A 20624-nucleotide genomic window follows, 5' to 3' on the forward strand; every position below is an offset into this window, starting at 1 on the left:
ACCTCCTGTTTGACATCTGTGTGACTGGGAGTGTAGTAGAGTCCCAAAATAAAGAGGAAAAGAAATGGAGAGAGTTGGTGGGTAAAGTTTAACATTCAGAGAAAGGGTGCAGGTAACGCCAAATGAGATTTAGGTCTCAGGAAGAGGTCAGGACTGATGATGCAGACTAGAAACATATAAAGAAGGCACATGGCCTGAGGGTTATGAGAATTTCACTCAGAATCTCACTTACGTAGACCGATTCAATTCTGCATCTCTAAAGCATGTTTTTCTAAAACCTTCCCAAGGCTTCCATGCAAGATCCCTGTGAAAGCCAGCTATGTTAGGTTACCAGAGTGTGAATGTGACTGTAGGATGTAATATGGATTAACAGTATCTTGTCACATGTTACCTCTTTAGACAAAGCTCTGCTCCACAGTAAAACATCCCCTCAAACCCGAAGTCATCAATCTGCACAAGTACCCATGAGAAACGGAGAGCTGCGAGGAGGGCGGCCTTCACTTACTTCATGACCGCAGAAGGAGAGACGGCTCAGAAAGCGGCCCAGGGCAGCACTGGTGCGGTACCCTCTCGCAGTGCCGTCTTAAAGATGACGCATGGAAACGCCAAAAATACAATAGGGGTGTGTTCCCTCCATCTTTAATTATGTATGTTAACTAATATATAAGGTCTTAGAAGGAGTGGGTTAGCAAATCCCACCCAGTTTCTCACTTTCATTCAATGTTCTTCTTTTCTCTTGGTACTAATGAGTGAACCTAAGGCCTCCACACTGAGCTCTGTCCCCAGGCTTTTTTTATTCTTTTTTTTTTTTTTGGGGGGGGGGGGGGACAGGTCTTAGCTGCCCAGGCCAGCCTCAAATTTGTGGTCCTCCTGCCTCACCCTCTGCAAGAGTTGGCACCAGATATTGATACATGAATTTTCTTTAAAAGTCATATTAGATTACTTTTTCCTACTCTTTCCCACAAAAGTGATTATAAACATCAAGCTACCTAAAAGTATCATAAACATGAACCCTTTAGCCTGAGCACATCGAACAATTCAACTCTGTGATTGAGGTATTTAACAAGTGTATTTTCAAGGAGCTCATTACAATTACAATCATCACAAAAGAAAAGCAAAGATTCAGGGTAAAATTAATGGGAACTTGAAAGAAACAGGTTTATCTAAAACACAAGATTTATACATGATTTGGTTTTTTTTTTGTCTTTTTCCTTTTTATCGGTACCAGGGATCGAACTCACGACTGCCTGTTTGCAAGGCAGGTGCTTATGCTGCTGAGCTAAATCCCCAGCCTATACATGATTTGTACAGAATCAGTTTACACTAAGCTTCCCGTATTCCAGCATTCCTTAAATAGCTCAGAGAGCTTGCTTACAACGCATGTTCCCAGACCTCCTCCTCAACACCCATCCATAGTGACTGTTCCAGGACAGAAGGGAGACTTAAAACCTGCCCTTCCAACAGCTTCCCGTGATAGTTAAATAATTGTGTCAATCTGAGTGACAGCCACCCAGCTAACTGGAAGGCATAGGTCTGGGTATGATGAAGGGACTTGCTGAAGACAGAAGGCCACCCTGGGTGTGAGTGACAGCAACCCAGGCTGCACCTGAACGGCAGGCAAAGGAGAAGAAGAAAACAGGCTGCTCCTGTTTCTCTGGAGGAGCTCGGGCTTCCCCTTTGCCTGGGACACGACTCCTGGCGGCCAGTGCAGACTCCTCAGGCGCCAGCACAGACCCTTGAGCCCTGTGCAGGGGACTCACGGGGAGCACCAAAGTAAGCTTCAACCCGCTCCTCACTCTCCGGGGCACAGACAGCCCTCCTCTGCACAGCCACACCTGACTCTGGGCGGCCATCACAAGCCAGTCTTACAAATTCTTACACATTTGTTCATCTCACATTGAATCTGTTTCTTTCGTAAGCCCGACTGATACAGTTTCCCGGAGTAAAGATCAGGGCCAAAAATAGACAAAATTACCAGTCTCTCTACTAACCAATAGTGATATTTCCCGAAGAAATTATTTCTTTTGTGCTCTGTTAATAAAATCTGAAATGTACAAAAAGGCCTGCGAACCCCAACAGAGTAAATTTTTCTGAACTCTGTTCTTATAACAACAGCCAATTGAACTCTATAAGACTGACAAAATTATGACAAAATAAAATCACAGTAGGTAGCAACTGCTGGATCATTTATCAGCCATTTATAACAAGCACACAAAGAGAAACAAATTGTTAAGTCCCTATCCAAAATATTTATTTTTCTAAGGACAGATTATTAAGCTTACAACTAAAATTCCAATAAAGAACTGTATCTATCATTCAGTGGCACTTACAATGAAAAGCACTACCTGAGATCAACAATTTCTGTCAGGAATTTGAAAACAACAAGCCAGAGCAAAGTTCCCCCAAACAGAAAAAGAACACTGATCTTTCTTCGGTGATTTAGGGAAGCTGAGCACTGCATCTGAGAGCCTGCGCAATCTGACATCAAGGGACAAGTTCGTGCTTTGAAGGAACCAGGAGGCAATTTCATGCAGGATGGGTCTAAGGGAGGGCGAGGTGGGGTATTGCTGCAGAGGCCGAAACACAGGTCAAGGCTCCTCTAAATGGCCACATGCCTGGACCAGTATGTAACTAAAGAGAGACACTACTGAATGGCTCCCTAAGGACGTCTGGTCACTTTTGCAAGACATGAATTATCAGGACAAAAAGGTTTAGGGGTAAAAAAAACTCGGGAATCACTTGAACCCCGTGGTTATCTTCTGTAGGGATTCTTACGGTTTCTACTACATTAAGACGGTAATGTAGGCCACACTGATAATACTCTACATTACACAGCACCAGACAAGACTACAACTGTATATGGAATGGCATCGGAAATCATTCAGGTACAAGCATAGCTTTGTGGGGGTGTTTTTTTTTATCAGTACCGGGGATCGAACTCATGACTGCCTGCTTGCAAGGCAGGTGCTTATGCCGCTGTAAAAGTTGCAATTAAACTTCCATTAGAATTGCATTCCTAAGCAGCGTACATGTATAGTAGTGGGTTGGTTTAAGAAATTACTTTTATTAGGATTATATTGGAGACAGCACAGCCTGACAGTTGGATGCAGACTGTGGTGATGACTCAATTATAACCTAGGTGGTTTGCAGGACACTACATTTCATACGTATTTTTGAACCTTTTTCTGTATCATGTATCTATACCTGCCTTGTCAAAAAAAAAGTAAATTTTTGAAAAAGAAAACTTGATTTAAAATTGTAAAACTTTCCAGCATCCTAAGAACTGAAAAAAGGTTTCAAAATTTCCATATTCAGAACTGAAAAAAGGTTTCAAAATTTCATATTCATATTCTTGCTTTCTATGCCTAAGAGATTCTACAGGAATTATATAATTCTAAGAAAAGAATTTCTCAGGTAAAAATTTAAAAGTTAGATACATACTCAATACATTTAGTAGTTCTATATTTAATATAATCATATTTGGCAAAGTGAGAGTTGAGGGAAGAACAAGAGGAGAAGGAACAGGATCCAAGGACGCCAGCGGGAGGGGACAGACCACTGACCAGAGAGAAAACACGGAACTTTCCTCCCCACTCGCTCCTCCCCACTCGTGAGCGCCAGGAGCATCTACCCAGAGCAAAGGCAGCAGGCAGTCACTTCCTTACCTTCTGAGGCTGTCCTTCTTCTCCTCGCGAGACAAACAGCTGTCTAAGTGCTTATTAATGTGATTTTCTGGGATGCTAACACTGCAAACAGGGCAATCCACTGTATTTTTTAAAAAGAAAGAAGGATGTTATTATGTATGCATAGAAAGGGCAAAAGCAAGATAAGGTGATACACCAGAGTTATCCAGTCTAATCCATACATTAAACATAGTACAGCAGGGGGTGGCAAACACACTTAGTAGGGAGCCAGGCAGTTAACAGTTGAGGTTTGTCACTCACTACTGGGCAGCTCTGCCGTGGTACTGGGAAAATAGAGACAACATGCAAATGAACGGTGTGACTATGTCCCACGTGAGTCCTATTGACAGACAGCTGGCAGCCAGCTCTGCCTTGAGAGCTGTCGGCTGACCCCGGGTGGAAGAGTGAAGAATGAGCTTGAGCTTCACTAGAACACGATAGTCTCCTGAGAGGGAAAGAGAAGGAGGGCCAGACAGCTGGGGTAGCAGCTTTATAGGATAGAAAGAGCTCTCTAAGATTGAACCAGGCCTAGGGGCAGGGGAGACTGCTCTGCGGCACAAGCACCTGCCTGGCAAGTGCAAGGCTATGAGTTCAATTTCCCCTACCACAAATCAAAACACAACACAACAAAAAGATTAAACCAGGTGGGGATATAAGGCATGGCACAGAGCCTGTCTGGCAAGTGCAAGGTCAGGCATTCAATTCACAGTACCAAAAAAGAAAAAAAGATTAAACTTTAACTACTACAGGGTGGGGGGAGGGGATGGAAAGCTACTCTCATACTTCAAGTATAAGCTAATTAAACTGTTTCAACTTTGCAGCAATCATGCTGAATTTCTATTCTGTAAGAGAGAAAGAAAACAAGCACATCTATAAGCAATGACTACAACCAACTCTGAGATTGCAGGAAGGCGAAATCTGGTCCCTTTGCACTTCTTTCTCTTCAAAACTGCTATTCTTAAGTCATATGGACAACAACATTCCCATTAAGAAAACGCACATAGGATAATAACCTCCTACCTTTAACAACTTGTTTCAAAAAAGATGTAGAGGGTATCTCAGGCCTGTTAGTGTCTGAGTAGCCAGGTGTCATGTTTTCTACAAAACATGTGTCTTTGGTCTCTATAGAAGGGCTTGCCTCTCTTCCATGGCTGAATTTGCTGTCATTTTCTTTTATCAACAACTCTGATGTAGAACCACCAGTTTCTCTGATCAAAAACTTGTCCATTAATGTGTTGCCCTGCTTTAAAGAATGTTTGAAGGCTCCAGGACTCTGTACTTTAACAGCCAGCTTCTTTGAGGAAGAAGCAGGAGATATGGGTAGTGACTCTAAGGCAAACTGCAACAGATGATTCCTTAAACACAAAAGACAGCAACAGATAATTAAGATGTCAAGGTATACATAACAAATCAATCAACATGAGCTATTTTCCAAATTAACATTTATTTCTGTGAAATACAAAACTTGCATCATTCAATCCAACTAGAGTTTCTCCTAGAATAAAACAGAAAGTAATAAATCTAATTTAAAAGGTAATTAATATGTCTATAAAAGAAAATGAGATCTGGCTATGGTGGCACACACCTATAACCCAGCTACACTGAAAGCTGAAGCAAAGATTTTAAGTCCTAAACCAACCTGGACAATATGGCAAGAGCCTGTCTTAAAATAAAAAGTAAATTTAAAAAGGGGTGGAGCTATATAGCTCAGAGGTAGAAAGAAGAGACAAATAAAGGGGCCCAACATTCCCCCAAAAGTCTGCCCTGGAAGCATTTCCTGGGAGCTGAATATGGAACTGAGATCCTAGCAGAAGGGAGCGACCTCTCTGGGTAGGAGGAACAGAACAGAGCACAGGCAAAGGTGACCCGGATAAGAGGAGCAGACTGGGGAGCAGATTGCCACACAGTAACCACAAAAAGGGAACCCCAAAAATCTGCTTAGAAATTCCCACCCACTCGGGATCACCTCAGGGTGCACAAGCGTGCACGAAAAGCAGAGGCCTGCCAGGAAGCAGACGCTGATAAACTGAAATTCCAAAGATCAGTTTGAAAAGTTGTTGGTATTTAAAGCTTGGCCAGAGCCGAGAGACTGAGGTGAAGACCACAGATACTCAGATGAGCTGCCACAAGGCCATTCCTTAGGAGAAGGGACCACCCTGTACAAACAAAACTGAACTACTCAGCCCCGTGAAACACTATACCAGGCCTGGAGGGAACAGCTGAACTGTCAGGAGAAACTCCAGGATCTTTCAAAGAAAGATAATTTTCAGCCTCTAAAACATTTTCCCTACCGGGTTTAGCACACATGTAAAAATTACTAGACATGCAGCAGAGCAAGAAAAATAGCCACCAATCAAAAGATAAAATATTTAATAGAAATCAGAGAAGGATCCAAAGAGTGACACGAATAGATAAGGACTTCAAGAGAAAAATGATAAGTTGAAACAAGAGGAAAATCTACACAACTGGATTTTTAAAACACGATATATTATGAGAGAAGATTAAAAACAATAAAAAAAAAAAGAATCAATGAACCTTGTATCACTACAATACTGCACCTAAATTGAATGGCAGCAACACCAGACAACAGAAAATAATAAGTAGACAATAGAAACCCTCAAACTGAAGCACAGAAGAAAGAATAAAAAAGAAAAAAAAAGTACGGTATCAAGGTATACTCAGAATTCCAAGAACAGAAACAATCAAAAATAACCATCAGGAAAATAAATAACTGAGAATTTTCCAACCCTGGTTTTAAAATAAATAAATAAACCCTAGATTTCTCCATTGAGTAACTCACACAAAACTCAAGCAAAGATAACTGATGTCTAAACATCAAGCAATTCTAAATGATCCACGTGATCAAATCTTAATGGAAATTACACAGCAGTCTGAGTGGAACCATAGCATAGAAGTCTGCCAAAACAATCACTAAAGGGACAACTTTGATAAAGTAAGAAGAAAGTTTAAAAAGTCAGTATTCTAGCTGAGCAGAGTGGCACAGGCCTGTAATTCAAGCAATGTGGCAGGCTAAAACCAGGGAATTATGAGTTCAAGGCCAGCCTGAGAAGCTTCATAAAACCCTCTCACAAAAATCAGTATTTTAAACTTCCAACTTTCCAATTTAACAAATTGTTAAACAATGAGCAAACTCAAGCCAAAGAAAGAAAGAAATTGGAATAGAGATTACTATAGTAGAAAAAAAGAGAAAATGAACAAAGCCAAAATTTGCTTCTTTAAAAAGTCTTAATAAAAATCATTAAATTCCTACCAAGAACAAAAAGTGAAAATACAAATTTCTAAATGTAAGAATTAAAAAATTATCACTACAGACATCAAAGTAATTAGAAATTATTATGAGCAGTTTATAATAAATTTACATTTTTTGATGTAATGGACAAATTCCTTGAAAAGCACTATTTATCAAAATGGTAAAGGAAGAAATAGAAACCAAATGATTATGAACTGAAGTTACAATTTAAAAGTCTTCCTACAAAGGAAACCCCCAGCCCAGGTGGCTTCACTGGTGATTTCCACTCCGTATGCAGTAGAGAAATAACATCAGCATTGCACGGATAAGTCCAGGAGGCAGAAGCAGGAAGATGCTCAACTCACGTGGACGCAGGACCTTGTGAAACCAAGCAAGCAGATTACAGCTCAGTCATCTCCTAAACACAGACACAAAAATCCAAGTGAAATCCTAACAAAATCTAGAGGCAAATTAATAATGCTTATCATGATCAAGTGGGATTTATTACAAGAAAGCAAAGTGGCTTTAGTAAAAAGCAATCGACGTATTCACTACATTAGCAAAACAAAGCAGAAGAGGATATAATCACCTCAACAAAACTTAAAACTCATTTATAATAAAAAACACTCCAGAAAACCAAATCTACCAGACAAAACCAGAGACTCCCAAAGCCTTCAGGAAGAAACACCGCAGAGGAGCAGCCTGCAGATAGCATCTGCTGCAACAGCCAGAGAGAGACTGCATCCAAAAGCCTACTATCCCCTACAAAAATGGTCAGAAGCCATTCCAGGGGTGGGCACTGAACCCTGGACTCTGCCATCACAGGCTGGCTTCATCTCAGGCTCCCAGTGTTAGACAGGCTGGGTGACGGAAGGCCATGGCTTGTACTCCCTCTTCCCAAACTGTGTCTTTAATAGTGTAACTGTCTGGGTTACTTTTCTCATTACTGGGACAAACTACCCAACACCCAAAATGAAGGAAGGAAAGGTTTATTTAGCTCACTGTTTGTAGAGGTTTCAGTCCATAATCAGCTGGCTCCAAGGCAGGGTGGTGTGGCCCTGGGGCACCACTTCAAGGCAGCAGCCAGAGCAAAAGATAAAAAACAGGCCTCTTCTCCTTCCTTATATTATACATAGACCACCCCCAACTCCAGGGTTGGGCACAGCACTCAAAAAATCTCCTAGCTCTCCTTTGCACAGGATGCAGATATTTACAAAGAGCCCTGAATCCCTGCTGAGTCTCTCAGTTAAACTTCTAAACTTCTCAAGTTGACACAATGTATGAACCATAATGATAACCATAAAGCTTGTTAGTCTTTTGATAATCAACTCTGTAAAATTATTATTGAATTCTTTTCTACCATTAGTAGAGATACAGCTGACATATTTAGTACATATTAGCTATAAGTCAATACCTTAGTGCCTTAATGTTTATACCATAATTGTGTGGGGGTTTTTTTCTCTAAGATTAAAGGTGGTACAGAATTGATTCTTATGGCATGTTAATATCTAATTTGTCTGGGACTATAGTACAATAGCTGATTTGCTTGATATTATCAGTAGGGTCACATATTCATCTCTATTTCTCTGTAACACTCAGACCTAGAATACATACCAAGAGAATGTGGCTGTCGAGCCAATTAAAAGCATCCTCCCCTCCCAAATTAACTAAGGTGGTCTGATGTTGGTGCTGAGGTAAAGGAATAAAGTTAGTCACACCCGAAGAACATCACTGAAAAACAACTAACTAAACAGATTTCTCTGCTAGCAACAAAGTCTTTACAGTGTCAGTGTCCACAAACCTTGCACAAAACAAAACAGAAACACAGGGCAACAGAGTGCCTCCCCAAACTCCCACCTCCCCAAAGCTACACCAGGGGGCACCGAGGAGCTGAACAGATAAGCCACACTCCCAAATGCCTCCAAAGGATGATAACAGAAGAGGTCAGAAAACTATCAAAGGGATATTCAACAAGAACACAGAAGATATAACTAACAAGCAACGGGAAGTACTAACCAACACGATCTCAGAACTTCCAAATGACAGTAACAAAAAATTAGATGAATGTAACAAGAACAATACAAAACATGAATGACCAGTTTACCAAAAAATTAGAATCCATGTGAAGGTTTTAATCAGAAATTTAGGAGATTAAGAATCATATTGTGAGTATGAGTAGCAGAACAGACCAGAGTGAGGACAGAATTTTAGAACTGGAACATAAAGATGTCTTCAAAGACCAACTACTCAAAGACACTTTAAAACCAATTAGAGAACATAAAAATGCATCCAACCACTGCTAGATGAAACAGAAGACTAACCTAAGAATAACTGAAATAAGTAAAAAGAAAATAACAGACCATACAAATAGAATAAAACTTCATGGAAATGGCAGAAAACTTCACAAAATAAAAAAATAAGCATGCAAATAAATGTAGCATATAATATAGTCGTCACCAAAAAAAAAAAAAAAGTCTCCAAATCACATTATATTCAAAGTACCAAAAATTCAAAGTATTTTTACAAAACCCTTGCGGATCAATGGATCATCAACAGACGATGATGGGAGGAGCATTGGCAGGGAGGAGCACTGGCACAGGAGGGCACAGCATCAGGGATCCACTTCCTCCAGACAAGTTAAACAACAGCTGCTCTTCAGAGAAAAAACGCAAAATAAGTGAGTGGAGGTGAGTCTCAAGTTTCGGGGAGAAATCCAGCTTTAGATTTAAATTTGGAAGCCATGAATGCAACAATGGCCTTTTTTTCTTTTCCTTTTTTTTTTTTTTTTTTTGTCCTGATACCAGGAATCAAATTCATGACTTTGTGCTTGCCAGGCAGGTGCTAATGCTACTGAGCTATATCCCTGGCCCGGCAACACCACTTAAAACCAGGAGATATTTTATAAGTCATAAACTTTAAAATGAGCCAAGTAAAAATATTAATTTCCAAACTAATGCTTAGACTTAAATTTAATTGGCAATTTTCCCTTGCCATAACCCTTATAAATTTACATCAAAGTGAGTTGGTATTACGATGACTAATAGTACTCATAGGTTCTCAGATATCTCAGGGCTGCAAAGACTCTCAAAGATAAGTTAACACACTCATTTCTATAAATGGTAAAGTTCCAAAGAGTTTCACCACCTTCTCAAAGGATCCAGCTACTTGGGAGGAATACTCACATCCCAGATACTCAGACACATAGCCCAATAAAAACTGTCCTCCCAAATGGTTTCTGGTTCTGAATAAGTTAACTGTGACTCAAGAACAGATTTAAAAAGTCCTGCCTGGTTGTTGAATATACACACACCTTTTGACCTTCTTAGAATGAAGTTAAAAATCAAGAGTTAAAATAGGTCGTTGGGTAAAAACAGGCAGTCATTAAAGTATGCATTTATAACTGAGTCATCTTTCTAACCAAAGTCCCTGCAATGTTTGCTCTAATCTAAAACGAGCAAGTACCAGTGCAGAGCCTTGAACAGGCAGAGCTCAACGAAGCGCGCACTATGAGCACTCTAGGCACTGCTGTAACAGGGCAATGCAGTCCAAAAAGCAGCAAACACAGAGTAATCACAGTATTCTTCTTTCTTCCTTTGTCCTGAATATCTTGTAGATGTTATTTCTAATCTTTACAACAATCCTATCAATAGTACTATTCCCATTTTTTTCAAGTGGAGAAACAGAGGCCAAAAAGGGTAAACATCATGATCACTACCGTATCAGAACTAGAAAAGCCAAGAGCTCACATCTGCCTCAGTTCAAGACCAGCATGCTTTTAAACTACATCACAATCATAAGGAAAGGTAAAATTATATTCTACATTCTCTCTGTGAGACTCAAAGGGAACTATCTACAACAATATTATTCAAAATGCTTAAATTCTTAAATTCAGAGTACTCAGAGAAAACTCATGGCCTTGATGGTAGATAAACCAAAGTAAATTATAAAAATAATGATATAGCATACAGCCGGGTGTGGTGGTACCCACTTGTAATCCTACTACTGGGGAGGCTGAGTCAGGAGGATCATCACAAGTTAGAGGCTAGGCTAGGTTACACAGTGAGTCCAAGGCCAACCTGAACTACATAGAGAGACTCTAGCTCAAAAAACTAAAATAATAATAATAACGATACAAACACAGAATCAGTACTTTCCCTGAGGGAATAATGATGACCCACTTACAGGCACATTTCTGTAGTCCCAGGTACGAGGGAGGCTAGAGGGAACCAACACTCAAGACCAGAAGTGAGAGCCAGTCTGGGCAACACAGAAAGACCCGACTCAGCGCACAACACCACAGGTTCTCAGGGAGCATTACTTTAAATACAACTGTGTCGAGGGAAAAAATATTTGTTCTCTGAAAATAAAAGGCAAAGGTCAGAGGAAGACATAAAAGCTGCCTGTCAGCTTTGTATATGAAAACTTCTGAAATTATTTCCCATGTTGTTTAATTTAGAAAATTAAATTTTTAAAAATCAGAATGGCACTTAAGATGTGAATGAAAGATGGGAAAGACAAAAATTTTTTAAATATAAATTATCTTACATTTTAGTTATAAGACTACACTTTCTCCCCCCCGCCAAACCACAGTTCATACAAGCACTAGTACTGGATTATTTTCAATGTCTTTGCTATTAATTTTGCGAATGATGCACCATGGCGTTCTACACATGGTGAATGTCCAAGAAACGCTGGCCACGAGGATGAAGGTAGTAAGATGGTGATTTCAATTCGCCCAATGCAGAGAGAAACAAATGATAAAGTCTATCCTAACCTACCAAGAATGCTCTACCCCCTCCTCACACTCACTGTAACAATAACAACATAGCTGACTCCTCTGGGAGGGACAGGTGAAGGAGGAGGCAGCTATTCCAAGGCCGCCTCCTAGTCACCCAAGGTCTGCAGAGCTGACAGTGCTGAGCAACAAACAGACGCTTTAATCTGCCCTGCTTCCTCTTGGCTAGCCTTCCTGTCAGGTTTTCACTACCAGCCTAAGAAAGACAAAAACTCTGACAGTTTTACTGGCTTGCAAAAACTCTAACCGCCCATGGAGGCTTCCTAGAGCAACGGCTCTGTCTTCTCAGACCTCAAAACTCACTGCTGAAGGGCTCTGCGGTAAAAACAACAGTAACTGATCATAAGACTCAGACTGCCTCCGCCCCTAGGAGTACTAACCGCTGAAGAACCCTACAATAGAAAATATAAGGCAAGCAAGACGCTCACAGCCTCTCAATTCAGAAGAGCATACCATCCTCACGAAACCTCGCCCAAGCAAGTAAAGGCCAGTTACTAGAATGTTTAAATTACGGAATTAAATTTTGTAAGCTCAGAGTACTAAATTTGATCATTTTTAGGATACATAGCAACAAATAAATGTGTGATTCTATGTGAGGAAATCTGTGTACATTTTTGAGAGTAATATGAAATACCTTCAAGAATGTTCCCCAGAAAGTGATACACCTTACTTAACACCTCACCACTACATAAACACACTATGTCCTTAATAAAAATTGTTGTTTGATTTATATAATTAAAACTAAACATAGTTCACGTTACTGTTCAGTAAACAGTCCTTTTTATATGCCTTCGGTGACCAAACCTGTCTTCACACATTCATGCATTTGACAGGCAGCAAAGCTGCACATCAGAACTTTACAAAGGAAAAGCGATTCCCCATCTCACACGGCACTTCACGTCATACATGCCAGTAAATCAGATTAAAAATTAACATATTAATACACAGCGATGGAGATTAGGACACACATATGCACACACGCTTGTGTCACGGCGAGGACCTAGCAGCGGTGACACCCCAGGGAACCTCACCTGGCTTCTAAATATTATTCTCCAAAAAAAAAAAAAAAACAGGACTCCTCAGAAACACGGCTGATTCTAGGACGACAGCAAAAAATTACTTACAAGATAAATGACAAGTACAGTATCTTTATATCACCAAAAGTAAGAAAGCCCTTAAATCTGCATTTTTAACTCTTGTTCTTCCTTAACAGAACTGTTATCACATAAAGGAAGAAAATCTTATTCCTGTCTTACATTTCCATGTCTAAATAATGGCCGCTGTCACTTCTTTTACCCCAAAACACAGAACCCTGGATTCCCTGACTAAAAAGAACACAGAGAGGAGGCACATAAAAAAGCAAAGGTAGTTAGAGGTTAGTCCCAGAATCAAATCATACCGTGCAAGTTTCAAGCTCTTTACCAGTTCATCCAGTAGGCGGTTATTTTTCAGGTCTGGCTCTGTGACCGTCTAGCAAAGAAAAACAACAGATGGAAGAAGATCAAAAACAGTCATTAATTTGTCATAATCTTGTTTTTGAAAATACCTGACCCATTCTCTTGAGACCCTCCTTACCACTAAGTCTTCCAGGAAAGCCTCAAAATAAAGTTCATTTGTCTCATACTAGCACGGAATATTAAAAGAATGAAGCAATACCTGCTAACTGGAAGTCTGTTAAGAACTCTCCAAAGAATCGGTATAAGTCATATATTATTCACTCTGCACTAAGACAAAACCTAATAAGAACAAGAATTTTTCTTCAAAATGCCAGTACTCAGCTTGCCCAAAAATTTCTCTTGCAACAATAAGAGACACACTCTCCTAAGTAATAAACTAGGACAGCCATAAAATTTTCAAAGAGATTTTAAAAATATGATTGGTTTCAGGAATGCAAGAGAACAAACACTAAACTCAGCACGTACTCAGCATGACCATTACACGACCATATGAAGAGGCCATTTCGGCAAAGACACGCGACACAGTGGGAAAGATCTCGGAGCTGTGGGCTGAACCGCACCATTTCCCGCACGGCACAGAGGCTCAGAACACTCGGGGACGCCTGATGCTGCGAACCTCCCGGACACGCCGCGCTAATCAAGCCTTTCCGCGACTGTCTCTGTCTTCTCTCTCACTCACGGTTGACCAATCTACCTTCCCACCTGTTCTCACCACAGCACTAGAAAAGTTTTAAAACCCTTAACAACAAATGCCCTAGTGTTTTCCTGCAGGTCTGGTCTGAGAAAGAGGTGAAGAGGACCGGTGAGGCTTGCTTAAGCCTACTGGCCATGAATCTCTGCCTTCCACACACATACTTACCCTAGTCCTCTACGACTGAATAATCCAAAGAGCGCCTTCCACCAAAAGTGAAAATTATTTTAAAAAACAGGTCATAAAAACATAGGTTATAGTAAAGAGCACCACATGCTGATCTTCAAACTAGTTTTTACTTCCTACAATACATTTAGGTTATCAGAAAGTGTAATGGGAAATTGAACAGTCTTTCATGTACTTCAGAATTCCTTTCTGAAAACGTCTTTTACATAGTTTAATTCAATTGACTACTCATCTTTCTACGTGCTTCTGAATATGCATGAAGCAGAAATATTTGTCTAAGTTAAAAAAAAAAAGAAAAACTCACCACACAACAAGTTGGACACTGGGTTTTATATGACAGAAACTTTCTGATACAGAGGGAACAATCTGCAAGACATAAAATGCAACACAAGTTAATAATGTAGGAACTAACTTTTAACAAAATCTGACTTAAGCCCTAGGAAATTTCCATCACCTAAGGTAGATCACTATAATCTTAAATTTCTAGCACCTCAGATCTACAAACAATAACAAGCAACTAAATGGCATTTTGAGGAAAATACATGAAGTATATATAATGAGCCTTGTATTAGTTACTTTTCTCTCATTGCCGAGAAAAAATATTTGATGCCCAAAATGAAGGAAGGAAAGGTTTACGGCTTCAAGGCAGAGTGGACAAGGCAGCGGTTCATGGCGGCAAAAAACAGGACAAGCTACACGAGCAAACGGGGAAGGGCACGAGGAGAAGACTCTCTCTGTCCCTTCTATTGTAGGCAGGCCAGGCCCACCAGGGTGTAGCACCTTCACCCAGAAAGCCAGCCTTGGACCATGAGTCATTCACAAACTCTAGAAGCCTGTCCCATGACAGCCTGAGGCTTTGGGGGGACATCCAGACCCAAACAAGTCCCCAGGATGCAACTCCGTGAACATATGTAACACCCTGTCTTTTCCATTTGCAAGCCATAGGAGCATACTCGCAAGACTTAGGCTGAGTACTGCACAGACATCCCCATAGTGCTACTGCCCGTGACACAAAAATATAAATTTTGAAAAAATTGTCTGTGCTATGTTAAGAAATGAAGCATACAAGGTTCCTCACTGTCACGCTCGAGGTGAGGTCCATCGTCTCACGCTCACCAAGCAAATGTGTGACACACACTAAGCACAGGAGAAGGGGAAGACGCCTTCCCCCCGGGCGCTGACAGGCAGGAGGCACCGCACAGTTCAGTGTGCTGATCTTAGCCACCTCGGCAGAGACAGGCACGGACTAAGTCTGCCACACTCGAGGAAAAGTAAATGCCTTCTAGTCACAGAAAAGCAGGCACCACTAGCAGCATGGCCCTTGCCAGCAGCTCATTCCAAGTAGCCAGATGCAGCTGACTTAAGGAAACCTCGTAAAAAGATCAGTTTTCTGGGCATGGTGGCACATCCCTATAATCCTGCTTACTCAAGAGGCTGAGGTAGGAGGGTTGCACATTCACGGACATAATTAGGCTCCCGCACTACAGGGCTAGAGACAGAGCTCAGCAAAAGTTCCTGAGTTCGATTCCTGGTACAAAAAGGGTTTGGTGGCCTCACATGTTGCTTTTCACATTGAGACATGGTGACTAAGTGCCAAAGCCCCTCACTCCTCTGCAAGGCATTCTTAAACACTGGAAGTTGCTCGACCCTTCCATACTGAAGCCATTTGCTATTTCTCTGTACACGTGCATGGCCTGCCTACCCTCAGAGCCAAACGGAATGCAAAGGGAAGTATTCATTATGATATTCTTTAACAGCTGGAGGCATACTGTAAGAAAGAGGGAAAATGGTTAGAATTGCTTTATGTTGAATTTTTTTTTTTTACATTAGAGATAATTCTTATTTGTGCTACAAGTATAATTATAATCCTCATGAGACAACTCCCATTCATAGGTCTCTTTCTCTCAGTGACTTAAAGCAAATTAAGCTAGAACTAGGAACATTTTCAGATGATCCTGATTAGTACGTTGAGGATTTACTTAGACCTATAAACTAGGTTGGGAAGATGTAATGTTACTCTAAAATCAGACACTGCCTTCTAGTGAGAGACAAGCAACATTACAAGCTGCTATTGCCTTTGGAGGAGAATATTCTATGGTTAATTTTAAAAGGCCAGAAGACAGACAACCAGGGCACCTGCCAATTCCCACTGGGCACAAGCAGCTCTACCCAAGACACCAACTGGCCTGACGGCAAAACAGGAGACTAAAGCTGAAGACACTTTTAAGTGTGTGTTCTCCAAAGACTAAGAAGGACAAAAAGCAAGCCTCTGGTTATTTTAAGTAGTCAGCTATTTTTCAGGAGAAAGAGGAAAACCTCTCTGACTTCTTAGATTGTTTATGAGAGGCACTAATAAAACGTACGTCCATACATATAGAATCAACAGAAAGACAGATTTTGCTTAAAGACATGCCTGCTACCCAGATATTAGAAAAACACGACAAAAGATAGACTTTACTCCAGACAGTTCATTTGATTCTTTAGTAAAACACTGCCTCCTTAGTATTCTATAATCAGGACTACAAGAAAAAAACCCAAAGAGAGAAAACAAAAAGACCAAAAAGTAGCTGCCTTTATTGTGGCCTTTAAAAAAACAGACCTTAAGTCTGATTCTTGCGGCTCCAAGAAGAGCTCAACAGCCAGCCAGAAAGGCTGCACTGACCTGCTAACACTGCCACAAGCGAGGCCAGTGTAAGACGACTGCCTGAAAGGCCCCAAGCCATACCCCAGCTGCAAAGGGGACCACAGGAGGCCACACTGCCCTCTGAGGCCACGGCCCCAGAGTTCAGACCCATCCCAGCAGCTGGGGCACTCGTCTCCTCCCCCTGACCAGACTGTCACCTCTGCCTGTCATCTCTGCAGAGGGCATCTGAGTAACCATGAGAGGAGTTCAAAAAATAGCCAACGCTGGCCACGGGCACGGGTCACCTTGGTCTTCTCCACTCTGGTCTTCCTTCCAAGCATCACAGCTCAATAAAGCCACCAAAATGTATGTTGCTTAAGCTGGAATTGGGATACCTTTCTCTCCACTCATTCCTTTTAGTTATGCCTAAAAGCCTGACTCCAATCCTGGAGAGATTGTATCCTGTCCAAATGCTGTAATATGTATCCAAGTTACCAACTAATCAAAATGATGCTGAGACTGTTTTTTATGAATACAGTACATACTGCTGTTCATATATAAAAACAAGAGTTTTTTATTTGTCGAAATAATATATTAATCTGGTCCTCATAAGTTATCAAAAATTTAGAGATAATAATAACTAAAGCTAGAGGGATTTATGACAAAATGTCAGACTCCACCAATAAAGTGACCTAAGTGTCAATGGGTTACAATTGCTATTCCTTACAAAGTTTCTAAACTTAACTGTTAGCTCTAATGCTCATGTTTTGACTACATATGCCTTTGTATACATACTTTGATTATACATGCTTTTTTGATTAAAATTTTTACCTAGAAAGTGCCAAACCCCAAGTAATCATACAGATAAAATCAGTAACAATATGCTAGATTCTTTTTAGGTTCCTTTTAGTGGGATCCACCAGATCTTATCTAGAGAAAAGGTTATATGACACATGACACATGTTGAGGCCTTAACTAACTATATCAGCAGGCCTTAAATGATCTCTCTCTTTTCTAAATTAAAATAAAATTAAATTAAATTAATGGACAGGTCATCCTCCAAAATCAGAGGACAATAGACATTCTAACAGCACAGGAGGTACTTAGGCAGTAGTAAAAACTACATGTGTGCACATTCCCGATCTCTCTGCTAATACTGCAACAGCTATTCAAGATCCGAGATGACAAATCAATGACATGTCAGAGTCTAAAATTTTCTAGACCTTATCCTCATCCTCCTCATGGGAAGCCACTACTAGCTCCTCTTGGTGAAACTCTGTGTTAACTGTACTCATGACAACCTTGTGGATTCCATTATTTGGTCCACGCATACTTAATTGTTTTTTTTACTTTGGCTTTGTCTCCTTCAGACTTAGAACTATGCCTACCCAAGATGAAAATCCTGGTATCTCCTGAGGGTTAGTACTAGTTAGTACCTCTGTAGAGTAACCCTGACTGTCGTTAAACAACTACAACCCTCTTCAGCCTGAAGAAGCCAGATCCACCATGGCCATTACTCCCTCCCAGCAGTTCGAGGTACTTGTTCAAAGGGAGAAACACTACAGGCAGCTGAGTTAGTTAGAAATATTATTAAGCAGTCAGACAGGGTTGGGCCCTCAAAGGAGCCAGTGCAGAAGCCCAGATACCTTGCAAGAATGACGGCTTGCTACGTGACTTGCTTCTCCGTTTGTCCCTGATTTGATCAATTTTACCTGAACAGCTGATCTTATGGACTGACCATAGTTCTGTCTCACCTTATGCCTGTCTGCCAAGTTCCCATTTTCCCCCATCTTGGACCCATCTCACCTCGTGGTTTTACTCTATAGAAGTCCCTCGAAAAGACAGAGGCTTTGGCAGCCCACTTGGGGCCTCTTCTGTCTGTCTGTCTGTCTGTCTCTTTCTCTCTCTCAGACAGAAGCTTTCTTTCTTTCAATAAATATACTCTTCTCTTAACCTCCATTGGTCCTAAAATTCATTCTTTGATTTGAGAGAACACAGATTTGTACTAGAAACGTAGTAGGTTGGGAGTTTCATTCCTCTGTATCAAAAGGAGGCAGGAGGAAAGCTGGCAAACTTACCTACAGAGGGACAAAGATAACAATTACAGCTGACTTCTCGTCACTACAGTGTGAAGATGACAGTGAAATGCGTAAGGTTTTCAGAGAAAAACACAACCAATCCCAGTCTCTAGAACCTGTGAAATTATCCCTTAAAAGTGAAGAAGAAATGTTTTGCCAAACCAGTAAACACTGAGGGAGGCTGTTGACAACAGACCTTCCTTTAATACATTATAAGTGATCTTTGGAAAGAAGGAAAACAATTGAGGCCAGAAACTCAGACCAAAAGAAGACCAATGGAGGAGAAAGTGACATAAAACAAAAGTGTTAGAAGGGAGCTCCGGCCTAGGCCTGCATCCCAGCACTTGGGAGGCTGAGGCGAGAGGGTCGCTGTGAGTTTGAGGCCAGCCTGGGATACAAAGTGAGCCCAAGAAGGCCAGCCAAAACTGTGTTAGTGAGACCCTGTCTCAAAAAGGGAAAAAAAACTTTATTAGTTTATTATTCTAAGAGATACATTTGTACAAAATGATAGCAAGCACTAAATTCTATATGCTTACAACATACGTGTGTGTGCACATATCTGTATGCACTGAATATATGCATGCTTTAGAGTAAGTGAAAGGCGTGACAGCACCTCAGCGCTGCTAGACAGGGACCCGGCACAATCAGCCGCGGCCAGGGCCTGGGTTCATACAGTGTTAGGTGTGACTGACAGAGACTTACTGGAGGGGAGAGACCCACCTGGTGCGGGTGGCACAACAGGCTCACAACAGGAATAAAAGGGAAACAAGTCTTGCACTTTCTCCGGGGGAGAGCTAATCTTCACCATTTGGGAAGTCTGTCTCTAAGCTCCAGAGCAGACTGCTGCCTTACAATGCAGGCGCTTCGGCTTCCCGATGCGGACTTGCATGGGATTCTACAGTGAGCTCCAGGTCTGTGGCCTTTAACTGGATCCCCAGCAAGCAGACAGCCCGTCTCTGCTCTTCACAGTGACTCTGCACATCAACCCTTTTACTCGGCTAATGCTTTATGCATTGGACTGAGTCCATGTCCTAGACTCTCAAAAGCATTCTTAAAAATATGAATTTGGGGGCTGGGGATTTAGCTCAGCGGCATAAGCACCTGCCTTGCAAGCAGACGGTCGTGAGTTCAATCCCCGGTACCGATAAAAAGTTAAAAAAAAAAAAAAACAGTTAAAAAAAATATGAATTTGGATCAATTTACCTAACCTACATGCTGTTCATCACTCAGATCCAAAAGACAACAAGTATTGAAACACAGTATAACAACTTACAGTACGAAGTCTTGAAATGTTTTTAAAAAAGCCAAAAAATAGCTAAAATTGTGGCTCACCAATTACAGTCCATTCAGGTGATACCAGAACACTACAGATCTGGCTCCTACTAAAACTGACAGCTTTTCGGTCATTAAAATAATGCTAAAGATCTAAAACGGAAAAGTTAATGTGTAAATCAACTTCAATTCCACCACAGAATATAAAAGATGAAAGTATAAAAAACTACCTATAAATATGTTAATTGATATATAAGTAATCTGTGTCATCATTATCAAAGTATGGGGAAAACAAGTAAAAGACTGGAAGGTCTTTTTATGAACTTTTGGCTTAGCTAGTTGCGAAGCACTAAAACCACATGCTATCTCATCTTATCTCATCTTATCACAGTGCTGGGAATGAAAGCCAGAGCCTTGCCTCAGGCAAGCACTCTACCACTGAGCTACATTCTCAGCCAAGGGGAGGCAGAAACTTAAAAAGGGGGGGGGGGTGGAATAACAAAAGCAAAGCAAAACAAATAAAAATATATGTAGACAGAAAGACTAGATTTTCTGTTTGAGATAAAAGTTGCTACGGGCTTGAAACAGA

At 40.9% G+C, this 20624-nt stretch overlaps 1 protein-coding gene across 4 annotated transcripts in view; it reads right to left on the minus strand.

Annotated features, from left to right (window-relative positions):
- Rad18 (RAD18 E3 ubiquitin protein ligase) overlaps positions 1–20624 on the minus strand; it is a 126077-nt gene that overhangs the window by 80680 nt on the left and 24773 nt on the right. For all 4 annotated transcript variants that reach the window (XM_013146332.3, XM_063225190.1, XM_063225189.1 and 1 more), the window contains exons 4-7: positions 14367–14428; positions 13128–13198; positions 4704–5038; positions 3666–3765 (exon numbers count right to left, since the gene is read on the minus strand). In XM_013146332.3, coding sequence (XP_013001786.1) covers positions 3666–3765; positions 4704–5038; positions 13128–13198; positions 14367–14428 — 568 coding nt within the window. The remainder of the gene's footprint in view (positions 1–3665; positions 3766–4703; positions 5039–13127; positions 13199–14366; positions 14429–20624) is intronic.

The sequence above is a fragment of the Cavia porcellus genome, unplaced genomic scaffold (genome assembly GCF_034190915.1).
Source record: "Cavia porcellus strain 051 isolate PalLab524CR breed Dunkin Hartley unplaced genomic scaffold, mCavPor4.1 scaffold_15, whole genome shotgun sequence".
Classification (NCBI taxonomy): Eukaryota; Metazoa; Chordata; class Mammalia; order Rodentia; family Caviidae; genus Cavia; species Cavia porcellus.